The 27,240-nt window shown below is 38.4% G+C and overlaps 1 protein-coding gene across 1 annotated transcript in view; it reads right to left on the bottom strand.

Moving 5' to 3' along the window:
- LOC128742170 (out at first protein) overlaps positions 1 to 27,240 on the bottom strand; it is a 122,896-nt gene that overhangs the window by 7,988 nt on the left and 87,668 nt on the right. Inside the window, exons 3-4 of the mRNA XM_053838421.1 lie at positions 25,301 to 25,435; positions 13,311 to 13,494 (exon numbers count right to left, since the gene is read on the bottom strand). Coding sequence (XP_053694396.1) covers positions 13,311 to 13,494; positions 25,301 to 25,435 — 319 coding nt within the window. The remainder of the gene's footprint in view (positions 1 to 13,310; positions 13,495 to 25,300; positions 25,436 to 27,240) is intronic.

Here is a 27,240-nt window from a genome sequence, read left to right as displayed (position 1 = left end):
AACCATTTTCGTGTACGCTTACCATTACCGTTGAACTCTTACCATTTGTAAGTGTTCTTTCTGTATCTGAGAAATGCTTTAATTATTATTTATTAATTCAGTTCTGTTATCTGTAGAAATAAACGCGAAATGAGTAGAATTAAATGGAAGACAAATATTTCTTTGCTCATCATCATCAATCATTTTACTTTCCATTGCCAGTCGGGCACGTACATGATGCAACGTACCGTACGGAGAGCTATAATATGGTCCAGGGAATTTTAATGCAACCTATGTGCCATTGGAAGAGCTAACTGCAACGAGAAGAGTGTTGCTTTTTATAATTGGGGGCAGACGGTTGGTGTATGCTATAGCAAAAATTCAACTGACGAAATTCGGTACACATTGAAATAGGTGGTCCGTGCGAGAAGAGAACGAAAAGTGGAGTGATCCGGAAAACATTGGCAAATAAACTTTTGGATAACATTTGAACGGTTGTTCGAACCGATGATGCAATATTGTATAGAATGGCATCAGGCGATCAGGCAACATACGACAGCAGATTTGGACGATACAAAGTTTTGCGTTTGCGATATGATATCTCCCGCTGTAGTTTGTGGGAATCATGGAACAAGTTAATGCCATGTCGATGAGGAATAAAATTGCAACTACAGCTGGTGCCCATGTCGTTCGAAAATTTTAGCGTCGTTTAGTGCAAACAACTGTTTTTCAAAGTTAGGTGAGTCTTAAAAAAGCATTTGTGACATGTATGACGTAAATAATATGCAAAGCCTCATTCATGTTTCTTCTCTAGGATAGCGAATTTGAAAAGCAATCGTACATCGATATCATATTGCAAATTGCATCAAAAACGCGAATCTTTTAAACAGTTTGCAAGTCAACTTATTGCGAGTTATCAATCGCAATAAATTGACATGAATAATTGACAGCTCGCTACTGAGATTTTACAAGCATGCTCTGTGCAAGTTTCTTGCATTGCGCGTCTTTGATGCAATTTGCAATATGATCTACCGAATTTGAAAACAAAACAAGCGAAACCTATTCTGCGTGTAAATTGTCTCATACTCCACACCATAAGTGATCCTCCACACTTGCATTCACATTCACAACACGGTCATTTGTATCTGTCGCATTTCCAACTCACAATGACCAGAGACGTCATCGAGAAACTGGGTTTCTTTCAAGGTTGATACTTAGTCAGAAGCGATTGCATTGAGGAAATTTAAGAATACTCCAGCGAGTTCAGCGATATGGGAGCAGCGGAATGTCTCTGTTCTCCCGGAGTTGGACCTTCTAGTAGCTCTGTCACCGTCTTATCATCTACTTCTGCATCGGTAGGACTCTCAGGGTCGACTCCAATCCTAGTAAATCTCCTGCGGCAGATGAAGCATCAGTTTTAAAATGCCTACAATACCGGAATACACCAAAACTAGTATCTTGGAAGCAATATATCTCCCAGCCACAATCGTATTATTCCCGTTAGCGATTAACAGCCGTTTCGATGCGTATAAGTATGAGAACCAGAGCTTTCAGACCTCTGCGTGCGGCAAATACATCAAATTATCTCCAAATATCACAGGTGACTGCCTGTTTCATAGCCTAACGTGAGACTTGGACGTACTGCAGTTGGTATCGTGCGTGCCTCCGACCTCCCTACCGTAGTCGAGTCACTCCAGCTTGTAGCGACCATCACTTGTCATCGCTGATCTATGCCCCACTGTTGACATACTCCGTTTCCAGTTTATCGCCAACTAACCTAAGTTTATCCAACTAACCGTCGAACAACCTCCCAGAACTCCATCATCCCCACATACTATCAAATCGTTGAAGGTATAAAAGCAAGTCTTCTCTACTACATGCCAGCATACTACTTACTTACTTACTTAATTGGCCTAACGTCTTATCACAAGGCCTGCGTAGTATAATTACTCCATCTGTTTCGGTCGATGGCAGCTAGTTTACAATTACGTGGGCATGGGCACCCAGTGCTCGCCAGATCTCGCTCCACCTGGTCCTGCCTTCTCGCTCGCTGAACCCCTTTTCGTCTTGTTCCTACGTACCGGATTCAATGCGAAGACCATTTTTGCAGGATATTTGCCCCGGCATTCTAGCAACATATCCTGCCCAACGTATCTGTTCAGCTTTAACCACTTTCTGAATACTGGGTTCGGCGTAGAGACGCGAGAACTTGTGGTTCATTTGTCGCCTCCGTACACCGTTCTCCTGCATGCCTCCAAAGTTGGTTCTTAGCACCCACCGTTCGAAAACTTCGAGTAGGTTCTCTTCTAGCAGTGTCTACGTTTCGCGCCCATAGAGGATAATCGGTCTAAGTAGCGTTTTGTGCAGTGTGCACTTTGTACGGGAGCTCAGATTGTTCGATCGCAAGTGTTTATGGAATCCGTAGGGCTGGTACTGAATGGCCGAAACACAAATGACCGAATCACGAATGGCCGAAATCCAAATGGTCGAATTTCAACAGCACTCACAGAAGGCCGAATCACGAAAGGCCAAATCACAAATAGTCGAATCACGAATGGCCGAATCACGAAAGGCCGAATTTTTCCAGAATGCCTAAATAACTATTCAATGAAAACATGAATTGACAAGTAGATGACCAATAACTTTAATCGGGGATTATCCCTTAGTTAAATCCGAAGGAGCGACAGCGAGTAAGGATATCATGTACCCCACGTTTTTGCAGGTCGAAGGCCGTGAATATTTTCGGCCAAATATGATGTTCGGCCTTTTGTGATTCGGCCTTTCGTGCTTCGGCCATTAGATATATTATGCCATTTGTAATTTCGGCCATTTGCGTTTCGGCCATTCGTGATTCGGCCATTTGTGTTTCGGCCATTCGTAGGTAATCCAGTCCGTAGTACGCCCGACTTCTGCATATAATAGGCCTTTTATTCTCACCGCTGGTATTGTTGTTCTCTGTTGCCAGTGAGCCAAGGTATCCAAAGTCGTCGACTACCTCAAACTCTTCCCCGTCGATTACCACGGTACTGCCCAAGCAGGCCCTGTCGCGCTCGGTCCCGCCCGCCAGCATATACTTTGTTTTAGACGTATTTATCTTCAACCCAATCTTCTCTGCTTCGCGTTTTAGTCTGGTGTACTGATCTTCCACCGCCTCAAATGTTCTGCCGACAGCATCCACGTCGTCAGCAAAGCAGATAAATTGACTGGATTTATTAAAAATCATACCCTGCATTTCGATCGCCGCTCGTCTTATAACACCTTCAAGCGCAATGTTGAATAGCAGGCAGGAAAGACCATCTCCTTGTCGAAGCCCCTGCGAGATTCGAATGAGTCCGCAAATGCACCCGACATTCTCACACAGCACTGGATCCCATCCATCGTAACCATGATAAGTTTAATAAGCTTACCCGGAAAGCCGTTTTTGTCCAAAATTTTCAATAGCTCTTGTCGGTTTGCACTATCATATGCGGCTTTGAAATCGATGAACAGATGATGCGTGGAAACTCGGAATTCGCGGCGTTTTTGGAGGATCTGCCGCAGGGTGAAGATTTGGTTGTAGACCGACCCTCCATGAAACCGGCCTGATAGCTTCCCACAAATCTGTTGGCTATTGGCGATAGTCGATGGAAGATGACTTGCGACAGCCTTTTGTAGGCGGTATTCAGGATAATGATCGCTCGGTAGTTCTCACAATCCAGCTTATCGCCTTTCTTGTACAAGGGCAGATAACTCCGTTTTTCCACTTCTCCGGTAGTCGTTCCGTATCCCAAATCTTAACAATCAGTTGATGCAGACAGCCAGCCAACTTGTCCGGGACCATTTTCATAAGTTCCGCTCCAAAGCCATCCTTTCCCGCTGCTTTGTTGTTCATCAACCACTGGATGGCTTCTTTTACTTCCCTTATCGTTAGGGGTAGCGTGTCACATCTTCGTTGATTGCTACACCAATGTAGGCATTTCCTCCGCTATCATGGTCTTCCGACTGCACACCATTCAGATGTTCATCGTAGTGCTACATCCACCTTTCGATCAGCGCACGGTTGTTAAGATACCTCCATCTTTATCTCTGCACATTTCGGCCCTCGGCACAAACTCTTTGCGAGATTCGTTGAGCCTCTGATAGAACTTGTGTCAATGTCAATTTCCCAGACGTCTCAGAAGTCGCAAATCGCTTTCGATCTGGTTGAATCAGCTTGTATGTTGGGCCCCTATGTTTTTGGTGTCGGTGGGGTCGATGACCTCCATCATTGGCCTCGAGTTATGATGCTGGCCTAATAAGCCAGTCGTCGTATGTTCGAATCTCGACTGGGAGAGGCTGATAGCGTCAATAGGATCGTAGCAACTGGCGCTGTAATTGTCCTGTACTATAACAGCTGGCTGCAAAGGCTGTCATCTATACCTATAAAGAAGGATTTCTGTCTGTCTGTCTGTCTGTCTGTCTGTCTGTCTGTCTGTCTGTCTGTCTGTCTGTCTGTCTGTCTGTCTGTCTGTCTGTCTGTCTGTCTGTCTGTCTGTCTGTCTGTCTGTCTGTCTGTTTTGTGTTCCTTATAGAATCAAAAACTACTGAACCAATCGGCGTGAAAATTTGCATGTAGAGGTTTTTAGGGCCAGGAAAGGTTTTAGTGATGGTGAGAGACCCCTCCCCCCACTAAGAGGGGGGGCTCCCATACAAATGAAACACAAATTTCTGCATAATTCGAGAACTAATTAAGCAAATAGAACCAAATTTGGCATGTGGGTGTTTTCGGTGACAAGAATTTATTCTAGGGTAATTTGAGACCCCTCCCCTCTTTATAAGGGGAATTATAACTCCTCTCCCCTTTAAGAGGGGGGGTTTCCATACCAATTTCCTCATAACTCGAGAACTAATCAAGCAAATGGAACCAAATTTGGCATGTGAAGGTTTTCGAGGGCAAGAAAATTTTCTATGTTGAATTAGGACCCCTCCTCACTTTAAGAGGGGGGGCTCCTGTACAAATGAAATACCAATTTCCTCATAACACGAGAACTAATCAAGCAAATGGAACCAAATTTGGCATGTGTGTGTTTTTGAAGACAAAATTTTTTTCTATGATGAATTGGGACCCCTCCCCACTTTAAGAGGGGGGGGGGGGCTCCTATACAAACGAAATACAAATTTCCTTATAACTCGAGAGCTAATCCAGCAAATGGAACCAAATTTGGCATGTAGGTGTTTTTGGAGGCAAGAATGTTTTCTATGATGAATAAGAACCTCTCCCCACTTTAGGAGGGGGGGCTCCTATACAAATGAAATACAAATTTCCTCATAACTCGAGAACTAATCAAGCAAATAGAACCAAATTTGGCATGTGGGTGTTTTCGGTGACAAGAATTTATTCTATGGTAAATTGAGACCCCTCCCTCTTTATAAGAGGAATTGTAACTCCTCTCTCCTTTAAGAGGGGGGGCTGCCATACAAATTTCCTCATAACTCGAGAACTAATCAAGCAAATGGAACCAACTTTGGCATGTGAAGGTTTTCGAGGGCAAGAAAATTTTCTACGGTGAATTAGGACCCCTCCCCACTCTAAGAGGGGGGGCTCCTGTACAAATGAAATACAAATTTCCTCCTAACTCGAGAACTAATCAAGCAAATAGAACAACATTTGGCATGTGGGTGTTTTTTTTTGGTGACAAGAATTTGTTCTATGGTGAATTGAGACCCCTCCCCTCTTTATAAGAGGAATTATAACTCCTCTCCCCTTTAAGAGGGGGGACTTCCATACAAATTTCCTCATAACTCGAGAACTAATCAAGCAAATGCAACCAAATTTGGCATGTGAAGGTTTTCGAGAGCAAGAAAATTTTCTATGGTGAATTAGGACCCCTCCCCACTTTAAGAGGAGGGGCTCCTGTACAAATGAAATACAAATTTCCTCATAACTCGAGAACTAATCAAGCGAATTGAACCAAATTTGGCATGTGTGTGTTTTTGGAGACAATTTTTTTTTCAATGATGAATTGGGACCCCTCCCCACTTTAGGAGGGGGGGTCCTGTACAAACGAGATACAAATTTCCTCATAACTCGAGAACTAATCCAGCAAATGGAACCAAATTTGGCATGTAGGTGTTTTTGGAGGCAAGAATTTTTTCTGTGATGAATTAGGACCTCTTCCCACATTAGGAGGGGGGGCTCCAATACAAATGAAATACAAATTTCCCCATAACTCGAGAACTAATCAAGCAAATGGAACCAACTTTGGCATGTGAAGGTTTTCGAGGGCAAGAAAATTTTCTACGGTGAATTAGGACCCCTCCCCACTCTAAGAGGGGGGGCTCCTGTACAAATGAAATACAAATTTCCTCCTAACTCGAGAACTAATCAAGCAAATAGAACAACATTTGGCATGTGGGTGTTTTTGGAGGCGACCATTTTTCCCATGATGAATTAGGACTTCTTACCTTTTTAGGAGGGGGGGGGGCTCCCATTCAAACGAAATACAAATTTGCTCATAACTTTAGAACTAATCAAGTAAATGGAACCAAATTTGGCATGTGAGAGTTTTAGATGGCAGAATTTTTTTTCTGCGGTGTATTACGACCCCTTTCCCTTTTAAGAGGGTGGGCTTCCATACAAATGAAATACAAATTTCCTTATAATTTGAGTACTAATCAAGCAAATGGAACCAAATTTAGCATGTAGGAGATTTTTAAGTCTTGAATTTATTTTATGATAGTTAGAGACCTCTCACCCCTGTGGTAGGGGGATATGGACTCTCATACAAATAAAACAGAAATTTTGGCGAAACTCAAAAACTAATCCAACTCGAGAAATTCGAGACTCTTCCATAAAACATTAATCAATAACAAGACCACAAAAACTATCTATAGTAACACTAGATCATTCAGGACGAGCCGGTCGCGAGTGTTGCCGGTGACCCGCCGTCGGAAGCGCCGCCCACTGGGGGACTTGCAAAACTCGAGAAGTGATAAAGATCATCCGAGATTCATGATTTATGTACAACACAGGTTAATTTGTGGCAATACGAAGTTTGTCGGGTCAGCTAGTATAAAAATAAACAGAAGGTCCTGTTTCGATAACGAAATGTAGCAACTAGGCTTTGCTTTGCTTTAGGATTGATGAAGAGAACCGTTTTTGTCGCACTCTCGTCCGGTATCTTTACAACTTGTCCGTCCCACCGTAACCTATCGACTTTCGCCAGATTTACGATTGGAATCTTTTTTAGCAGTGCCTGTAGCTGGTGATACATACGCCTCCGCCACTGTCCGCTGTCAGTTTGTGCTCCACCAAATATCGTCCGCAGCACCTTCCGCTCGAATGTGTACCGCGAGCTGCGTCACAGCTTCGAATCTATAAAGAACTACTGGCCTGGTGAGGGTTTTTGTACACTGCACTATGGTCGAAAAAGCCAAAATTCCAGACAAAAATCAATATCTCGAAAACCATTGGCTCTACATATTTCATATATTCAGAAGATTTTGTTTAGAAAAAAAGACCTATCTTTTGGTATAATTAGTCATTAGGGTGGTTCACTTTTACTCGTTATAAATTTTTTAACTTTTTTGTCTTGCGATATAGAGCAATACTTTCTACTACAAAGTTGTAAATAATTTATTTTGCAGAAACTTTGCTGAAGAAACCAAATTTGTATCTCATCTGTGTATCACTATACAACGAATTTTCTAGATTAAGTCAGGATGGATCTTGAAAAAGCAGTTTTTTTGCTCTAACTTTTTTATTTGAAAACCAATTTGAAAACTTTGTTCGGATGACTTTTAGAACGTAAAATGATGCATTTTTTAAAACTTCTAGATAGTTGCTATCTATTGTCTGAAGGACGATATAGAAGCTTTCGATTCAAAATATTATAGTTTTCCACGACGTCTCACACTTCCGTTGGCACATATTTTCGAAAACGGAATGAAGGGTCTAAAAGTACGTACCTGGATCTACAAAATTCATGTAATGACACTTTTCCACACTTCTCCTGTTCTAAGAAAAACGCATTTGAAAAGTGAGTATTTTTCCATATTCAGCCCGCTGTGGTCCAATGGTTCACCAATATCTACGGTCCGCAGGGCCTGGGGTAAAGTTGGGTTCGAATTCTGTTATAATTGACTCCCATTATAGCTTGTTTTGTTCCATGGATCCGTAAACGTTGCTTCAGAGGCCATCCGTTACCTGTTTTTTCGTTCTGGAGACACTATAAACACGTTTTCATTACTTTCTTCTACCGTCCGCTCCATATATTGTAAAATAAATTACCGTTATGAAAAACAGCCGTTATAAAAAAGAGTATTTCTACATCTCTGGACTGTAGTGTTGCGCTTGTGTAGTTTTGTTTAAGGCGGAATTAGTCGTTATCGATTCTGCCAATTTCAAAAGCAGTATTTTTGTTTGAAACAAAAAATCTGTTCATGTGTTTTGTTCTGTTCTGTTCAATATATTCGGTGTGCAGATTGGCAAAAACAACGCAGGATTTACATTTTTGTAAACAGAATCCCGCTTTTGGGCCCAAAAACTGCTTCTGGAATTGGGCTTTCCGACGAAAAGTTAATGACTGCTAGTTTCCCGTTAAGCGTGTAGATCTATCGCGTATGTTTTCTTATTTAAAAACATTCTGATCTTTTTAGAAAGAAAACTAACATAAATTCGAGGTATTATAAAATGTTTTCAAGGTTTTTGGAATTTGCTTTAATTTTTTTTAATATTTTGTATAGACAAGTTTTTCCATTTTGCTTGCCGCCTTGCAGACTGATTCTAGCAGAATAAGCTCACAGTTGCTTACTTCTACGGCTTGATAACGAGAGATTTTACGCATTCTCTCAGCGCTCAACTCGGCCAAATGTTTTTAAGACGACCTATCGATACAAAAAAATCGGGCTGCATTTTGTCCTCAGCATAAAATAAAATTAATTTTTGTATCTCGATGAGACTTGTTTAATGAGGATGCGGTATCAATCGATGAAGTAGTCGGGACATCATAATCATTGGATATTATTGCAATATTTTCAAAACTTTCTCCAGGAATTTGTAATGGTGCGTTGAAATATTCCTCATTGTACTTAAAAGCTTATGTTGAGCTTTGTTAATACTTCAAATAATTCTTCTTGAAGAAAAATGCATGTATCCCTTACAATTGAACAATTTTTTTTCAATTCCACCGGCATGTCCTTCTTTACGACACTGTATGCTTTGAAAACTTCATCACATACTTTTCGGATTTTTTAGACGGAGTTTCCTTGCGTATTTTTTCACAAAGAAAACAATTCGCGTTTGTCCATTCCTTTAAAAGTACCCCCAATATTATTTTTTAATAAAAAGGTTTTAAAGCGTCGTTTTCTAACTTAGCTGCAATATTTATAACGCTAGTTTTTTTACAATAGATGCAGGGGACGGTAGAAGAAACTAATGAAACAAACGTGCTTATAGTGTCTGCAGAGCGAAAAAACAGGTAAGGGATGGCCCTTGAAGCAACGCTTACGGGTACATGGAACAAAACAAGCTATAATGGGAGTCAATTATAACAGAATTCGAACCCAACTTTTCCCCAGGCCCTGCGGACCGTAGATATTGGTGAACCATTGGACCACAGCGGGCTGAATATGGAAAAATACTAACTTTTCAAATGCGTTTTTCTCAGAACAGGAGAAGTGTGGAAAAATGTCATTACATGAATTTTGTAGATCCAGGTACGTACTTTTAGACCATTCATTCCGTTTTCGAAAATATGTGCCAACGGAAGTGTAAGACGCCGTGGAAAACTATAATATTTTGAATCGAAAACATCTATATCTTCCTTCAGACAATAGATAGCAACTATCTAGAAGTTTTAAAAAATGCATCACTTTACGTTCCAAAAGTCATCCGAACGAAGTTTTCAAATTGGTTTTCAAATAAAAAAGTTAGAGCAAAAAAACTGTTTTTTCAAGATCCATCCTGACTTAATCTAGAAAATTCGTTGTATAGTGATACACAGATGAGATACAGATTTGGTTTCTTCAGCAAAGTTTCTGCAAAATAAATTATTTACAACTTTGTAGTAGAAAGTATTGCTCTATATCGCAAGACAAAAAAGTTAAAAAATTTATAACGAGTAAAAGTGGACCACCCTAATGACTAATTATACCAAAAGATAGGTCTTTTTTTCTAAACAAAATCTTCTGAATATATGAAATATGTAGAGCCAATGGTTTTCGAGATATTGATTTTTGTCTGGAATTTTGGCTTTTTCGACCATAGTGCACTGTCAGCTTCATACGTGGAAGGCGCGCAGTTATCTCCTTTGAGCATCTTCCTTTCAGGTATTTAGTCTAAGCCTCCACTTTCAGTCTGACGTAGATTGCCTCCGCCCGATCAGATGATTCTAACAAAAATATTACAGAATTGAAGCTCCAGCTGATATTTCTTGCAAAGTGTTTTATAAATGTGATAGGAAAACTTGCGACACAGGAATTTTTTTACAAAGAATCTATCTCTTTCTGCTACTTATAACACGGTTTGTTACATTTTAGTTATAAAGCAGGACAGAATGCTAGTTTTTGTAACTCATCTTGAAATAAACTTGATCAAATATGTCATATTTTGATAGAATTGTGATATGCCTAGAGGGGATTTTGTTACAATTTTTGTTATTTTAACTACTTGCGAGACCAAGTTTATAACAAAATGCAAAGGAGATTTTGTTATAAGAAACTTCTTATTTCGAACTCATATTGTTATAAATATGTTATTTTCATTTGATCGGGCGCCGTCGCAAAGTTCTTGGCTATGATACCAAAGTCATCTGCGAAGCTTAGAAATTGGTTAATATTTACTGAAAATCGTGCTTCTCGTTTCTATGGCTACTCCTCGCATCCACATCTCAAGAACGATGTTGAATGCCATGCAGGGTAAGCCGTCACCTTGTCTCAATTATACCCTGTGTCTCGAAGGGATTTGAGACTGTCCCCGAGATGCGAACAAAATACATCACTCAATCCAATATACCTATCTGGAAAACCGTGTTCGTGTATTACCTGCCTTTGCCTTAGCTGCTTTAGATCGACTGTATCGTATGCTACTTCGAAGTCAGTAAATATGCCGCGATAGTTGTACGGATCACCTGTTTTGTAGATGGAACCCCTTTCATCCATTCCTGCGGTTGCTTCTCCTCCTTAGTAATAATATAGGACAATTGTAGGACTGATGATACGATCTTGATAATTCATACAGCCTCTCTCAGTCGAGTTTCGAACATGTGATGATTAGATTGTCGAGACCAAAGTCTTATCTCAAGCACAAGTGGGAGACAGTCATTTTTATACAATTAGTAAAGCATTGACTAGGTTATAATATGTTGAAAAGTTAATCCACAAGAGCATTTGAATAATTCAGCAGAAAAAATAAACGATTTGTATTTAGTTAGCAGGACAGTAGTTAACAAATACAACCATTACAATAGCAAAAAAGAACAAAACCAAATAAATCGAACAAACTAGGCATGAACTTGAAGCTTTACCATGTCTATCTGGCGCTGTAAGAATAGCATTCTGGAGGAATGATGCGGAACAATTTGATATGAAACATTTTTTTCCTGCAGGCGTCGTTAGATTCCATTGGAAATCCCGCTTGCCTCTGAATGGTTGGTTGGCTGGTTGGTTGGTTGGTTGTACGTAACTGAGCACGGAACAGAACACATGACGTTATGGAAGACCGGTTGCCGGCAGTGAACACCGACCGGATAATATTTCCTCGTAAGCTTATACAGCAATAGTGCTCCCAGCCATAACGGAATGGATTTTATTTAGTTTATTGAGAACTGGAATTGCTTGCTATTGCGGAAAATGAACTTCTCCCCAGAGGCGGCGGCGGCGACAATGTCTGAGTGTATATGTTGTCGAATTGTGTGCGGAAGCGGGAGGCATTATTTTGCCTCAGTCCAGCCTCCCTTTCCCCTTCGGAAAACTGTCAAACGAGTTCAATGGATCATGAAACAGGCAGTTGAGCACAGTAAATCCTAAATTCATATCAGGTTTCCTAGAAGGAATTGTTCGATAATTTTCTTCCTTGGAAACGTAACGATGCGATTCACTGTAGGTATAACATTCGTTGCCATGAAGCTGTAATCTACCGTTAATATTCGTTGAAGACCGAAGCAGAAACTACATAGCAATAGAACCAGAACCAGAAAAACCAGAAAAAAACAGAAGGTAGAACCAGAAAAAAACATACAGAGATATAGAGGTTCTCATATTTCCTATATAAAACGCTGGTGTGTCCAGATAGCATCAAGAGATGGAGAACAAACATAAATTTTTCCAAGAAAAATCAGATTCAGATTATCTCGATTTTACGACAAAAACAAGATCAAAATTATACGACGCTTACGCCAAATAGCTTATCCATTTATCCGGATTATGCCAGTGAGTATTCAAGAAACCCACAGAGTATCTGTTCTAGTAGTATTAAATCTAAGCACTAATGCGAATACGTAAGATTTACAGGTATAATATTAAAAAGAATAAATGTCATGAACGCTTCTGCATTGTTTCAAATGTGGGATAATAAAATAAACGCTGCAGTATAACTAGTCTCTACAGGATTTTTCAGTTGACCTCAGATACTTCAATCACCATAAATAAGCAACGAACATTGTTGGGTAAATTATGGTAAAACTTTTCAAGCCTGAAATTAACTTTCCCGAGTTTTGTGTAATCCAATTACATTCTCTATTTACGCAGGCTGTTACTGTTGTAGGTGTTAAGTTTAACATCAACACAACGTGTTTGCTATGTACCTACTATTATTGTGCTGCTTTAGTTGATTGTGATTCATTGCCGTCGGAAGGAGTATTCTGTCGGACTGGAAACACTAATTTGAATCCAAAATTTGTTACATATGTTTGAAACATTAGCTTTTCCAAATAACTTTGTCGTTGTTTAACAACTTAACAATGTATCATAGATGAATTACTTGTTACGGGGACGGTGCTAATGAACGACACTCCCCTTCTATAACGCCACCGTCCGCAATCTTACGATGCTAACCAGCATATCCCAGCAGACCAAGCTCCTGCCAATCTGTAATCCACAGCACGCATCATTTTTTCCCTCCGGCAGCATCGTTTCATCGCGTCATCTGTGGGTGCTGAAAAGTTTCCTGTCCTGAATCAACAGATTTCACGGTACACCGTGGTAAGGTAAGCGGAAGAGACCGAAACAGAGACAGCAATAGCCTACGTGCCGGGGATACATTTCAACGGCCATCAAAACAGAACTGCTCGATACAACATGTCGATGGGGGGAGAATAACAATGAAAGGACCTAGGACTTTTCGGATGAAATCTAACTTATTAATGCGTATTTACCTGGCAGTTCAGCCCACGCCTTAAGGTCAGCGTCCCGAGCGTATGTCGCTTCCTGAGCTTCGGAACACAGCGGTGCTATGTGGCGGGAGATAGGCGAAGCTCGGTCCAGCTGCACCCAACCCGTCATTGTGTAGTTTTCCTTGCCCCGATCCTCCTCCGGTGTCCGGATGGTGCTGGGATTTTTCTGCAAGTATGTCGGAAATAAAATACGGATGAGTCGGTTCATTCGGCTTTCATGGCTCGGAAATGGAAGATAACGCAGTGAACCTTAATTAGAATAGAGCAGATGGTTTCTCCTTTAGTTAGGTTTTTGTTGGTTTCAAATAATGGCATACAGTCAAACTTTAATCAGAACTGATTTTAGAATTTTGCTTGAACACTGAAACAATGGTAATTTTAAGTCGTTTATAAAGATTGCTCACGTTTTCCTGGAAACATGCCAAAATATTAATTCAAAAAATAGTGAAATAGTCAAAAAACAAAAGTCTACTTAATTTTGCTCCAAAATCCATGTTTATATTAAGTTTTTAATTGGACATGAACGACTAAAATTTTTGAAAAAGTTATAATTTTTTTTATTTCAGATTCTAAATCTACAGTCTTTTCCGCTTATTTTGATACTTATTTTGTAATTTTATTTTAGTCATTTATGTCCCCTTAAAAGAATTGTATCGGCAAGTACTTCGGAATCTGGAATCTGGAATTCGGAAACTAAAATCACCCGGTGGTAAAAATTATACTAGGCATCTCGTAGCAGATTGCTCCCAAATTTCCTAAAAACAAGACAAAATTTAAATTCACAAAACAGTGAAATAGTGTTCTTCATGGAATATTCTGGTTTTTACTCTAATAATACAATTTGTTTTACATTTCCCGTGCAAATCTTATGAGAGAGCGCTTTTGCGATTATCGGAACCCATTTAATGTATTATTGCATTGATTTTATATTGCATGTACATTTCTGCAAGTGTAGCGGAGATTGGCTGTAAGGTCAGTAATCCTGGTCTGACCACCAAGGATCTGCTGAGATATGAGACTGGCCGAATCAAGCATTTCAGTGCCAGGTCGGCAGAGAATTGAATTGAATTGAAAATTAAGAAATGCTAAGTGCTAGAAAGTGCGAAAGTTAAGCGGTATTTTAGGGACACTTTCATCATTCCAATCTTCTCTCAACTCACTAAAATTCGAATGCTTACAGCCATATATAAGAGAAATATTAAATAGGTTTTATATTTCAATATAAAGTTGTTGTTTTTGACTCTACGAACACCACCATCACTTCGCTGTCGGATGATTGGATGCTGGGACTCAACGTTTCTGGCATCATGGAGGCATCTGCTTCCCCCACCACAGTCGGAGCAGTTCCTACCAGCACGCATCAGTCGTCCCAGCCTTGTCGGTTGCATCATTTCGCCGAAGTAGTATTTTGCCGGAAATTTTCGTTTACTATTAAAACGAGAAACCTTTCGCGAAAACCACTATATTTGAAGGGAAACCGTTTGGCAGAAAATACTATTTAATACTACTTGCACCAAACGGTTTTCCCCGAAACAGAACATGCCCCAGATAACACAAGATCGTAATAGAAAATCCACATTAAATCGTGTGCATGTCATTGGTGTCACATTAAATCGTAATGCATACATTGGAATTGTATAACGATTAGAGTTTGTCGAAACAAGGTGAACAATAAGTTGTTTTGCAGTTGTGCGTGTCCTCATATACAACTCATGACTGTGAATTATAAAGCAGTATAGATGATTACAATATTAAGTTATATCTTAATCATATATTCAGAAGATATTCCAGGATATATTCAAGAAAGTTGCGTGTTCTAAAAACCACGCAAGATAGAATTACACAAAGTTGTCAACAATTTTGCACGTATATTGCCTCCACTTTGGTACTTATATATTCTTATGGTGATGTGAAATATAACTTTTCCGTTCAGATATGATTTCGTATTTCTCAGTTGCAAGCGAGATATACAAACCAAGTTGTTCACTGGGGTCGTATTACAGTCGGTACAAGGTGGGGTCGTATTACAAAGGTACAAGTACCAGCGAACCACATGCCCTGGTGGGTATTGTGGGTTCGAATCCGGTTATAATCTCAGATTATAGCTTGGTTCGACTCATGCACCTTCCAGCATTGGACAAAAGGTAGGAGTCAAAATGACTACTTGTCAAGCGTAGCTACCAATATCCCCTCCCTCCCTTTCCTTTCCGTTCTTCCCCTCCTTCTCCAAAAATTTTCATTTCTTTCCCCTACCCTCCCTTCATCAATTGTAGAACCATCGTTTCAAAAAATATTAATATTTATGTATGACCGCATTTCAAGATCAAGACTAAAAACCCGATTTAATCCACCTAGTGGTGAAAGAACCTTTGTTATACGGTCTTCGTCTACGTTAACGTTGCGTAGTGCGTTTATTTACATAATTTTTTTGGAAATTGAAAAAGTTTACAAAATTTGATCAAAATGGGAGCACTTATAAATTTTGATAGATCCTTTTTTCATGAAATTGCTGAGTAAGTATAAGTAAGTTATTACTAATTTGAGTAAATGCAAGTAAAGGTAAGTTGTAAGAGGAAATATTATTATTTAACATATACATTGCGTAGTAAAGGTCTAATTTAAAGGTTTTGAACTATGCATAATTTCCTGTAATCAATTTTTATTAACCTTCGGTTACTCACGCTGTTGTATTTTGTACAACACGTGTTGATTTTAGAATGCCATATTGTTATAAAGTTACAAATCGATATTTAACCAACGTATATTCTTCAATAAACTTGTTATGAGCAAAATGCCATAATTATTCAATGCATTAATACTTTAAACTGTTGGCAAAATAGATCACCAAAAACTGACATCCCAGAAACGAAGCAATCAGTATGTGAGGTGTACCGCAATCGGCCCCAACTGGAATTTTCTATCGTTTCTCCATATGGAAAAATGGTGTCTGTATGCAACAAAACTATCAGCAAATGTAAAATGTTTTAAATGTATCCGTCTGTCGATAGTCGAGTAATTCGCGGACAAAATTAGGATATTTTTATAATCAAAGTTCTACAGTTCCTAAACAAGCAATCATAGAGGTAAACTATATTCAGCAAAGTTGTGTATTTTTACTATTTGTACAACATGAAAAAGTCATACAACAATTACAAAACGAGCTAAAATGGAAAAACTGATTTTACAAATTCGTATAAAATTAATAAGATTTTTCTCTCTTCGCTGAAGAGATAGAAGGTTACTGTCTTCAGCAAAGTTTCTTGTAATAATATGCTCTTAAACTTTACAGAACACATCAATGTGTTATATTGAAACTGAAAAAAAATATTTGTTTTATTTCACTTTTAGGGGGATTAATTAAAAATTTAAATTCTACCAGACGATAGAGCTTGCAATTTCAAAAAACTCTTCCAAAGGTGCGATAAACCTAAAACCAGGTTTTCCTAGTCAAAACTCTAATGCGCACGTTTTTTGGTTTTGGGCTATTGTCTCCCGCGAGTAACCGTGTTACAAAAGTTGGCGCGAGTGTTCAAGGGTTAATATCTTTTGACCGGCAAAACCAATTCTTCTGAAATTTTGCAGATATATTTGCAGCAATAAAACTTCTAATTTGATGCCAAACTAATTTAAACTAGATAAATTATCTAAGATGAAATCATCGAAAATAATTGTAAATTTTAATGTGTTGTATACGATTGCTCATAACTTTTGAATTAAACGTCCAATCAAAAAACAAATCAATAGTGATCTATTAGGCTATATTACCTTTCAAATGAGAATAATAGCGCATAAATCGGTTCAGCCAACTCTGAGAAACAGGCGATCATTTGTGCCTAGTCAAAACAGGTTTTTTAAAGCTAACTTTTAAACTACTTGTCCGTTTTCAATAAAACTTGGTAAAAAGCTTAGTAATAGCAAGAGCTTCCGTTTGGTACTAAAATCGTTAAAATTGGTTGCGCAGTTCCGGAGAAACGCGTGTCACGTAGTTTTCACATTTTTGCTTATAACTTTTAAACGAAACGTCGGACCGCAAAGCAATTCAATAGTGATATACTAGGCAATAATACCTTTCAAACAAAAGTAAAAGCGGTCAAATCGGTTCAGTCACCTTCGAGAAACAGGCGATAGAAAATGAGCTGCACACACACACATACACACATACACACATACACACACACACACACAGACATTGCTCAGTTCGTCGAGCTCTATCGTTTGGTATATGTGATTCGGCCCTCCGGGCCTCGAATCAATTTCGTGTTTTTCGACCAATTTCTAAACCTTTGTTATATAGTATAACAAAGGTAAAACTTGAGATTAGTCTATAGCAATAAATCTGTTTGGTCAGGGTGTTACCGTTTCAATAGCTCTATTAAATTAACTCTAATAGATCAATTTTGATTGGTGCGTCATTTTGTATAGCTATCCCGAGTAAATGATTATAACAAACATATAACAAAAAAATATCTCAATTAGATAGAAATAACAGAATTTGTTATATTTTTGATCAGACAAAATAATGACGCTAACAGAATTATTACAAGTTTTGTTCTTATATCAAAACTTGTTATAATTTTGTTACAGAGCAATTTCAGCTTGTTTCGGCTTGCAAACGGTTTGTCTCGACCACGGGCGTAGCCAGAAATGTTCCCTAGGGGTTTTACAAGAAAAAAATCTAACATAGCCTAACCGCAAGGAGTTTATTCAGGAAATCGGGAATTATTTCCAGTTAAAATCTATTTGGGTTGAAATTAAATGTTCCTTATTCAACCTTGATATTGAAATAATAGAAGACAAGTGTTAAAATATTGTCTCCCAGTTGGCATCAAGGTAGGTTGTAGGTACGAATCTCGACTGGGAGAGGCAGTTAGAGTCCATAGAATCGAGTCTCTTCGAAAAACAGCCAGGGTGCTGTTGACAACTTATCCTGCATGATTTTCAACATCGCTCTTAAGGTGATCTGACCAGCAGATATCGAAACGAGAGGTTTGATTTTCAGTAAAGGTAGCAAACTTCTTGGCTACGCAGGTGACTTTGATATTAAAGCCAGATGCCACGGCGAAGGTCATCTGCGTTAGACTGAAAGCACAGTCTAGGAGGTTTGGGCTGAAAATAGATGCGGCGAAGTCCTAATACATGAATGGCAGAGCCTCAAACGAAACGAACGTGTCTTTTTTGCGGACGGTAATCGTTGACGTGACGCTGACGGACCAGAAGTGGTAAATAAGTTCGTGTATGTGGGATCGCTGGAAGTCACGGACAACAACACAAATGAGGAGCTCCAGTAGCAGGGCACTGAGCTTACTTTGTCCTTCGAGAAACGCTGCGATTAAAAGGCATAAGCCGCCGTACGAACCTGACAATGTAAAAAACCTATTAGACCGATTGACCATGCTCACGGAGGACACAAGCACCTTTGCGGATGACATTTGACGGAGTACAAGCAGAAACCGAAGAGTAGCGGAGGTGCATGAATCAAAGGAACAAACACTGTTTGGGGAGATTACCAACGTACATTTGGCAACAGTTGGTAAACTACAGTGTACCGGACACGTCGTAAGGAAAACGGTTCTATACAACAACCCCACCGACACTGACACAGAGGGACTCAACGTGCGAGATGGTTTTCCCAGGTCTAAAGCGACATTTTTTATTTTTTGAATAAAAAACTGCGACTTCAGAGACGCCAGGGAAATGGGCGACGAGTAACCCAAGATCAGGTTGAATCACTCCGGCTCTAAGCTGCTAACGATTACTGAACGACTGTGAAATTTCAGGCTTGAAAGTGCAGAACAAATTTTCCTCTGGGAGGGTTTTGAACCCCCAAATGCACCTTAGGAAACGTACTCGATGCAGTAACACGGCGCTCCTGTCAAGTCACGCTCATGCAGTTTATTACTAGAAATTAAAGTTATTTTTGAATATCATTGTAGAATTTCATATATGAGAGAACCAGTTTTTTAGTAAATGGCATGTAGCTGGAGAATGTCTTGTTTAGTCACACTTATATTTTATTGCTAGATGCTTGGAACTGAACATAACTGAGCATAACAACATATAAAATATGGATGGACGTTAAAATAAAATCTTATCTTTTATATTCTCGGTTTATGTATGTTTACAAAGTTCAAAAGTAGTTGACATTTTCTCCAAACCTTTACAAACAAAACAAAAAAAATGTCTAAATAGGTCGCATAATTACTGAGAAATAGTTTCTTCTACACATCATTTATTTATTTATTTATTTACTTTTTAATTGGGCTTTCAACCGTACACATCATTTAAATAATTATGTCCATGGTTGTTTTTAATCTTTTCTGTGGTTGAACCCTGCTAAAATAAGCAGAAAAGTCTACAGACTCGAAAACTGAAACATAGGAGTCATTGCATTATATTCTTATATGGTCGGTGTTAAATCAGACCGGACCAAGCCGCAAAATTTAAAAAAATAAGTTAATGACAGCAAACGATTGAGAATTTCCTAAGCTATATTTTACTCTAATCAGATTACATAAATGTTGCAAACAGCCAAAGATATGAAATGATTTCGAATGATTGATAGCTTTAAACTACACAGCAGCAGCAAACTTTGAAAGCGTTTTTCTCGAAATCAGAGTTTTGTCAGTTGGGTTGGTCTGACAACACCGATCATATATGGACGTTTTTAAGTCAAACCGAACCAAGCGACAAAACTCTTCGAGAAAAACGCGTTCAAAGTTTGTTGCTCTGTATGGTTAATACCTATCAATCGTTCGAAATCATCTGATAACCATGGCTGTTTGCAACATTTATGATAGTCTGATTAAAGTAAAATGCAGTTTAGAAAATTGTTGATCGCTAGCTGTCATTAACTCATTTTTTGAATTTGCGACTTGGTCCAGTCTGATTTAACACCGAACATATTTGATTGCAATTCGTGCAACATTCTTAAACTGGCGCAACACTGATAAAACGGATTCGATTTCTTCGTCTTCTTGATATCAGCTTTGGATTGAACGCTTACTGTCTATTTATAGACATCTCGAAGCAAAAACTGACAACCCCGAATGAGCTATCGGCTAAATCATATAAGCATTTAATCTACCTTTATTCAAGAGTAGTTCTGGCACAGAGGTAAAACTCTTGCATTCTATGCGATGTGTCGTAAGTTCAATCCCGGTCGAGGCCGGAACGATTTTTGAAAATGTATGAAAGTTTTTTTCTGTGCTATTTGTGAATGTTCCTGATAAATAGTTGTACTATTTTTGGCCATTTAGCCGAAATAAAATGTCGATATAGCAGATGAAGGCCAAGAAGTTTTTGTTATATTTTAACAAAATGATAACAAAACCTGTTACAAATATCATAACCAATTTTGATATAAATTTGATCAAAACATAACAAATTTTGCTACTGCTGCTAAGAAGTTCTGATAGAATTTTTGATATTTTAACTACTAACGGGACCAAAATTATAGCAAATCATGTTAGCAATATCGTCATAACAGAATATCATGATTTGCTATAATTTTGTTAGGTTTGTCTGATCGGGTACGCACCACTTACGGTAAGTTTATAAGAGACGTGGTGTAGCCAACTAGTTTTATCGAAGTAATATAAGCAACCACAATAAATTTGCTTCATGAACAGTTTGATTGTGGTTTTTTAGCTCGCTAAAAGTGTGTTTTGACTCGTATCCTCTTGGTACTGCGTAATACCACAATAAAACCAGAGATAATGATTATTTCCGCAATAAAACCTTTATAAAGTTAAAATAAAATCCACTGGCTTTAGAATTGTTGCTTTGGATAGATGCATACACGGTAAAAAATTGTCACGTTGAAGCGAAGTGATTTACCGTTGAATTCGCACTACTTGCCAAACATTACGATTCGAAATGAAAATTTATTGAAAATGAATCAACACAAAGTATGATGAAATCAACAGAAAATCACTTTAATTTCGAATGTGCTTTCTTTTGAACTTTTGAACTGTCAAATGGATAGAAAGGATTGTATATTGATTTTTCGTAAAGCTGCTTTATTTATTACTCATAATTGAACAATTACATAATTACATACAAAACATAATGCAAATAAAACCTCAATCGCTGATAGTAACCGGATTCCTGTGCTTAATACTCTGATGTCTAAACAAAGATGAGCTCGGGTTGATTGCTGCTATCAATTCGGGGCCCGTGTGATCAATTGTATAACCTGAAAACAGTTAGTAATTTATTAATTATGATCACAGGTATAATTTCGCCATACTTACACTCAAGAAGAGCAATAATTTAGAACGAAAACGTATTTTCTCCATTTGGGTTTCTAATTTTGCTTCCGATTGCTGCTTTCATGTTTCGCGATTTTTTGACATTTGTAAATTACGAAAAAAATAATTGCAAATTCTATAGATATGCATTACAATTCGATGGTTATATCCATTGAATAGTTTTCAATAGCTAGTTTCTTGTTTAAAAATTTGAAAACTCTCCAAAATCAATACTAAATCACTTCGAATTGTAGTGCTGCACAACAAATTGATTTAAATGCAAGAACACTTAAAATGGACGTGACGATTTTTTACCGTGTAGGGGTCATTCCAGGGGAAATTTACAGTCAAAATTTTTTTTCTCTTCGGAATATTTTTTTTACGTTCTTTGTTAAAAAAAATCGACACGTATTTTTGTATTTCGATGTTACTGTTGGAATTCGCAAGATATGATTTTTTAAAGTATTGTAGTCCGAAAAAATCACTATTTTTTAAATGCTGATTGTAAACATAGTTTGTAATATCAAAAAATGACTTTCTACCAGATGTGTTCACTATTCCACAAGCTTTCAAAATTGGTATACCATACCTCCTCTCGATTGTTTTTCAATAGTTAAATAGTGCATTTTTATAAACAATTGCAATTTTTTCAAAGTTGGAACTTTTTTTTGTCGATTTTTTTTATTTTAAAATATTTGTTCATCTTTCTCGAAGAAGCATGCAAAATTTGGTAATGGAGAAATGAAAACTCTGGAAGTTATCGACTCAGCCGAAAATAAATGTTCTCATCTTGTGTCGAATGACGTAGGGCTGCTCTTCGATCATTACAAACAGTCCAGTTTAGCCTGAAACGTTCCTGTAAACGTTTGCCATCGGTTGCCAAACCGTTAGCATCACCTACCAACGCTCTCACGCTTCCGCGGCTAATACCGCGCTTTTAGACTTTAGGTTTCGGTTACCATGGCGTGACACAAATTAGCCCGATTTTAAATACGAGTTATCGCTTGCATTTAATGACACTTGCTATTGATCCCGCCATACAACTTTGCTCGATTACCGATGCGGCTGAATCTATTATCACGCTTTTAAGTCATCATCATGCACCAGTTTGCAGTTAGATGATAGTAACGAAGTGAAATCGTCGAAAAACCGCTTGAATATAAAGGTCCCATATTGCTTCCTTGCGGAGCTTATGATTCATTGATAAATTGCAAAGATATACTGAGAAGCCACCCAGTTGACCTTGAGGTACGACGCTGAGACAGGCTGTAAGAGTCAATAGAATCGTAGCACTAGCGCCGCAATTGTTCTATACACTAACAGTTGGGCTTGGCTATCAGTAGGAACTTAATTATTCAGCAAATCACCAAGTGGTTCCACGCCGCCTTCAAAGTAGTTCTAATTTTACTTAGAAGTATTCTATGATCAATACGATTGAAAGAGGTGTTCATATCAGTGTAAATAAAATCAATTTGTTCCTTCTTCTCAATTCACGAAATTTGCGACAAGGTAAATTCCAATAAGTAGTACAGATCTAGTGACCCGGTACGAATTCATGCCGTGAGGTAGAAATCCAAGAGATGAGAGAATTTCGATATCACTTACATACTGAAAAATTCATTAAGTTGTGGGTTACACACCGTGCTTCTGGAAAAAATTCTAGACCGCCAGGTAATATTCTCGACCGAATCGACAGCTGAAGCTATTGTCAACATTCCAGGAGAGAGTATCGAACGACACCGCTAACCTTGGCACTACGAGGCCTACTCTCTTCAATTTAAAATATTTAATTTATGCTTTTTCCATATAATACAAAATACAAAAATCAGACTTAGAAAGGTGCTTCTGAAAATCTAAGATGAGGATTTGCATTATTTTCCGCTGCTAAGATCCTAGATAAGCTAGAAAACTTTGTTACCTATTTCCATTCCGATCAAAATAGAAGCCAGTGACTTCGGAACGGCAAAACGTGGAATTTATGGAAATAGTTTCCTAACAATACCCATGATAAGTTTCCCCAACGTGCTCTGTCTGCATGCGCCGCGCGTTTATTTCTTATCCGAGAGCTTATCAAAAACCCGACTGCGTGACTACGCAATATTTTCTTATCGGATAAAATATGAGCATCACATTCCGGGGGAGATAATCTTCCCGGAAGCAACTTTTTTAATAAGTCAAATACTTTTTCGACCAGCTGGCGTAGCTGGCACACGTTGGCTGCTCGTGTGGACTAAACTTTCGCTTCAGCTCATCGTTTTTATATACTTTTATACACTCGGAATGCACCCGTCCCGCCCCGGAAAGGGTGACACTCTAGCCAAGTGAATTAAAGTTTGCTTCGCTGACAGGAGCTAGCAATAGGAGAAGGAGAAAAAACGGTGGACTAATCCTCCTAGTGGAGAAGAAAAGAGGGAAAAATTTAGTTTGTTTAGTTTTTTCAAATATTTGTTTAATTCGTTAGGTAGTTAATTAATAATGGCAGAACAAACTGGGGATTTTCGATTTTGATGACGTTACAAAATTGTTCAAGGCATTACCCATTATTATTAATTTTCATTTTATGTGAAATAAAATTTTAAAGATTAGCCATTAACACTTTCCGAGGGATAAGTATTACAATTCGGGTACACTGTATCCTAGTGTTGATCGAGAATACTATTTTCACAAGAATATTTTTTGCTGACTTAACTATAGAAATTAATTCCACAAGTCGCGCAACGATGAGAACCACCAAATCCACCAAAAGAATAAAGATCTATCGCACAATCACAAAAATTGAAGCTAAATTTTTAGCCGATTGCAACACCAACTGCTTTTTAAGAAAAGAAACAAAAAACAAGAAACTAAAAAATGCCAACTCTGCAAATATTTGCTTTCGTCCCGGTTTAGTATTCTCCTCATGAGATCAGTTTTCTGGCGAAGAAGCGAATCATTTTTTCCGAAACTATTTGTCGAAGACCAACAGAGGAAAGAACATTTCTTTCTAGTGATCGAGCAGGTGGATACACGCTCGTAGCCTATAGCATAGGACGAAAATGACACTTTAGACTATTTTTGGGAAACTTTCGCTAAAAGCATGGTGTTATATTTTCAACTTTTCTTACGCCTTTCAGCTCCTCATTTAGGTATTCGAAAATTTGGAACACTAAAATTAACCAAATGAGTGTCGAAGTTTATAAAATGACTTGGAAAAAGAGTTGAGATTGGGTAACTAAATATGTGATATATGCATATGGTTATAGGGCTGTAATAATCTTTGAATTAGCACGCTTTTTGTGAAAAGTAACTTTTTCTAAGGCTGTCTTTTATATGCAATTTAGTATTTTACAAAACTGTGCGAAATAAAACATTTTTTATGTGGTCGCTCACGAATTTTTATTTATTTGAAAATTTTGTTAAAACACATTCCCCAGAATCAACATGTTTTTGCTAGTAAACCTTTATTAAAAATAAAACGATTTTTCGTACAAGTAAAAATTACGTTGTTTATGGTACAATAAAGTTAGAGCCTCTGATTGAAACGAATCGAAACTATGAAAGTGATACCATAAAAGGACAAAAAAAGTCTCGCCGGAAATAATTCTCCGCTGCTGGCTGACTTTGGGGCCGTAAAGATAGCCGAGATATTGCGAAAGACCGACGCTATAAAATGAAACTGCAAAACTTTAGCCAAACAAAAACCTCATCCCATTTGAGATAGAAGGATACAGCGTATTGACTTACCTGTCGTAATTTGGCCATCGCGTCGGCCGTGATGAAATCTCCCTTCTGGAATTTTGTCACAAAGCACATCACCTGGTATTGACTTTGGCCACGTTCTTCCTCGCCTAGGACCAGAGCTTTATGGACTTGAACTTCCTGTGGGGAAAATAGAGAATAAAGAAGGTGTGGATTAGAAAAAATGCTAACAAATATATAAATATTTATAAGAAGAAACTGAAATGTCTCGCAGTTAAATAAGAACCGTACAATACGTCAAATGAATACTCTTAAAATAAAGTTTGCAAATGACTCTTAAAGAGCGTAAAATAGAGTTTAAAAATGTAACTACGCTTCGAAATTAGTCAGCAATCGCAGCACTCGTAGGGATATTACTAACAACTTTCCACTCACAGCTACATCACAGTGAACCGATAGGAGCAAAAAAAGTCACCTACTATGAGGGTGCAGTTTTACGTTGTGCTTCGCACCGACGCCTGCCTCGGCTGCCTGCCAGGCTGCAGAAGTGGACATTAGCGCACGAACGTTAAACAAATCATGAAGTGGAACTATCTTCTACCGGCAAACGTCGTCCACCATCCATCGCTAGCCGCAGTCACCGTCACTGCCGTGAAGGCTTGGAAAATCCACCTCATGCAAGCGACGAACGAGAGTGGTTAACTACAAAAAAGGAAACTTTTTCATCCGGTGCAATGGATGGGGCGCATAATGTGAGTGAGCGACAGCCCGGGTGGGCCATTTCGTCTGGAACAAGTTGTTGAAACGCGATCGGGAAGAATCGTTTTTGAAAAATCACTGCTCTGCTAGTACTGTTCCGTTCTGTAACAGCACTGACTGGCCGAACCGGTTAGAAAGGCACGGATTCACGTTTCATTTCCTATTTATCGTTTCGGGCTAGCACTAAAGTCGAGTGGTGTCAGTTTAGTTTGAGATGGATCCGGTGTTTACTTGTGATTGATGACAGTACTGCCAGTGCTGCTCCACTGCCCCGTTGCGTTGCGTTGGGTGAAAGTAAGAATGGAACTTTTGGTTGCATCACTCGGGATGGAACAATTTCGGCAATTTTGGCCATAAAAAGGAGCACGATTTGGTTAGACGGTCGTAATAAAATGGCACCCGGTTTTTACCATTGTTTCTTTTCTTATGGGACGCAACGTTTTTGTACATAGAGGCTGTAACATTTCGTATAAATAATAAAAAAGAATTTTGAATATCTTCTTTAGAACTTTGCTATTTGTGTTAAGGCCTGTCACTACGTCGAAAAAAGGAGTATTTTGAACTAAAATACATTATTTGCAATCCACTTGTGTGTAAGAACAATAATTTTCAGAAAAAAAAATGCACTGAGAAAAAAATCATGATGAAAATCATAAAATGTGAATTATCTCAAAATATATCTCCTCAGATTTACCTCATATTTTTTTAAAGTTAGATTAAATTATTATCCAAGGTATCCGAGAACCATCGACCTTCACGGATTTAACCCAACTTTTATCAGATTACTCGTTTTTTACGCCAGATTTTTACTTCCTAAATTTGCTGGTTGGTCTTCTATTCAGCAAAGTTGCTGCAGCTTTTTGAAAGAAATTTTTTTTTGAAATTATTTAAAAAAAAACAAAAGTTCGTGTCACCCTAATAGGTGAATTCACGGTGCAAAAAGTAATAGTAATAGTTCTAATAGTGCAGAAAGATGCGCTATATTTTATTATTAAACTTCTCTGAAGACATCACCTTTGAAAAATTACGCATTTTTTACCCAATTGCTAATGTCCGCGTTTTTTCAAAATTTGACCACTGTGCTATGGTTCAAAGGTACAAGTCCCAGCGAGCCACATGCCCTGACGGGTGTTGTGGGTTCGAATCCGGTTATAATCTCAGATTATAGCTTGGTTTGACCTGTGCACCTTCCGGCATTGGACAAAAGGTAGGAGTCACAACGACAA

Source organism: Sabethes cyaneus, chromosome 3 (assembly GCF_943734655.1).
Source record: "Sabethes cyaneus chromosome 3, idSabCyanKW18_F2, whole genome shotgun sequence".
Taxonomy (NCBI): Eukaryota; Metazoa; Arthropoda; class Insecta; order Diptera; family Culicidae; genus Sabethes; species Sabethes cyaneus.
This window is presented reverse-complemented; position numbering and strand designations above follow the sequence as displayed.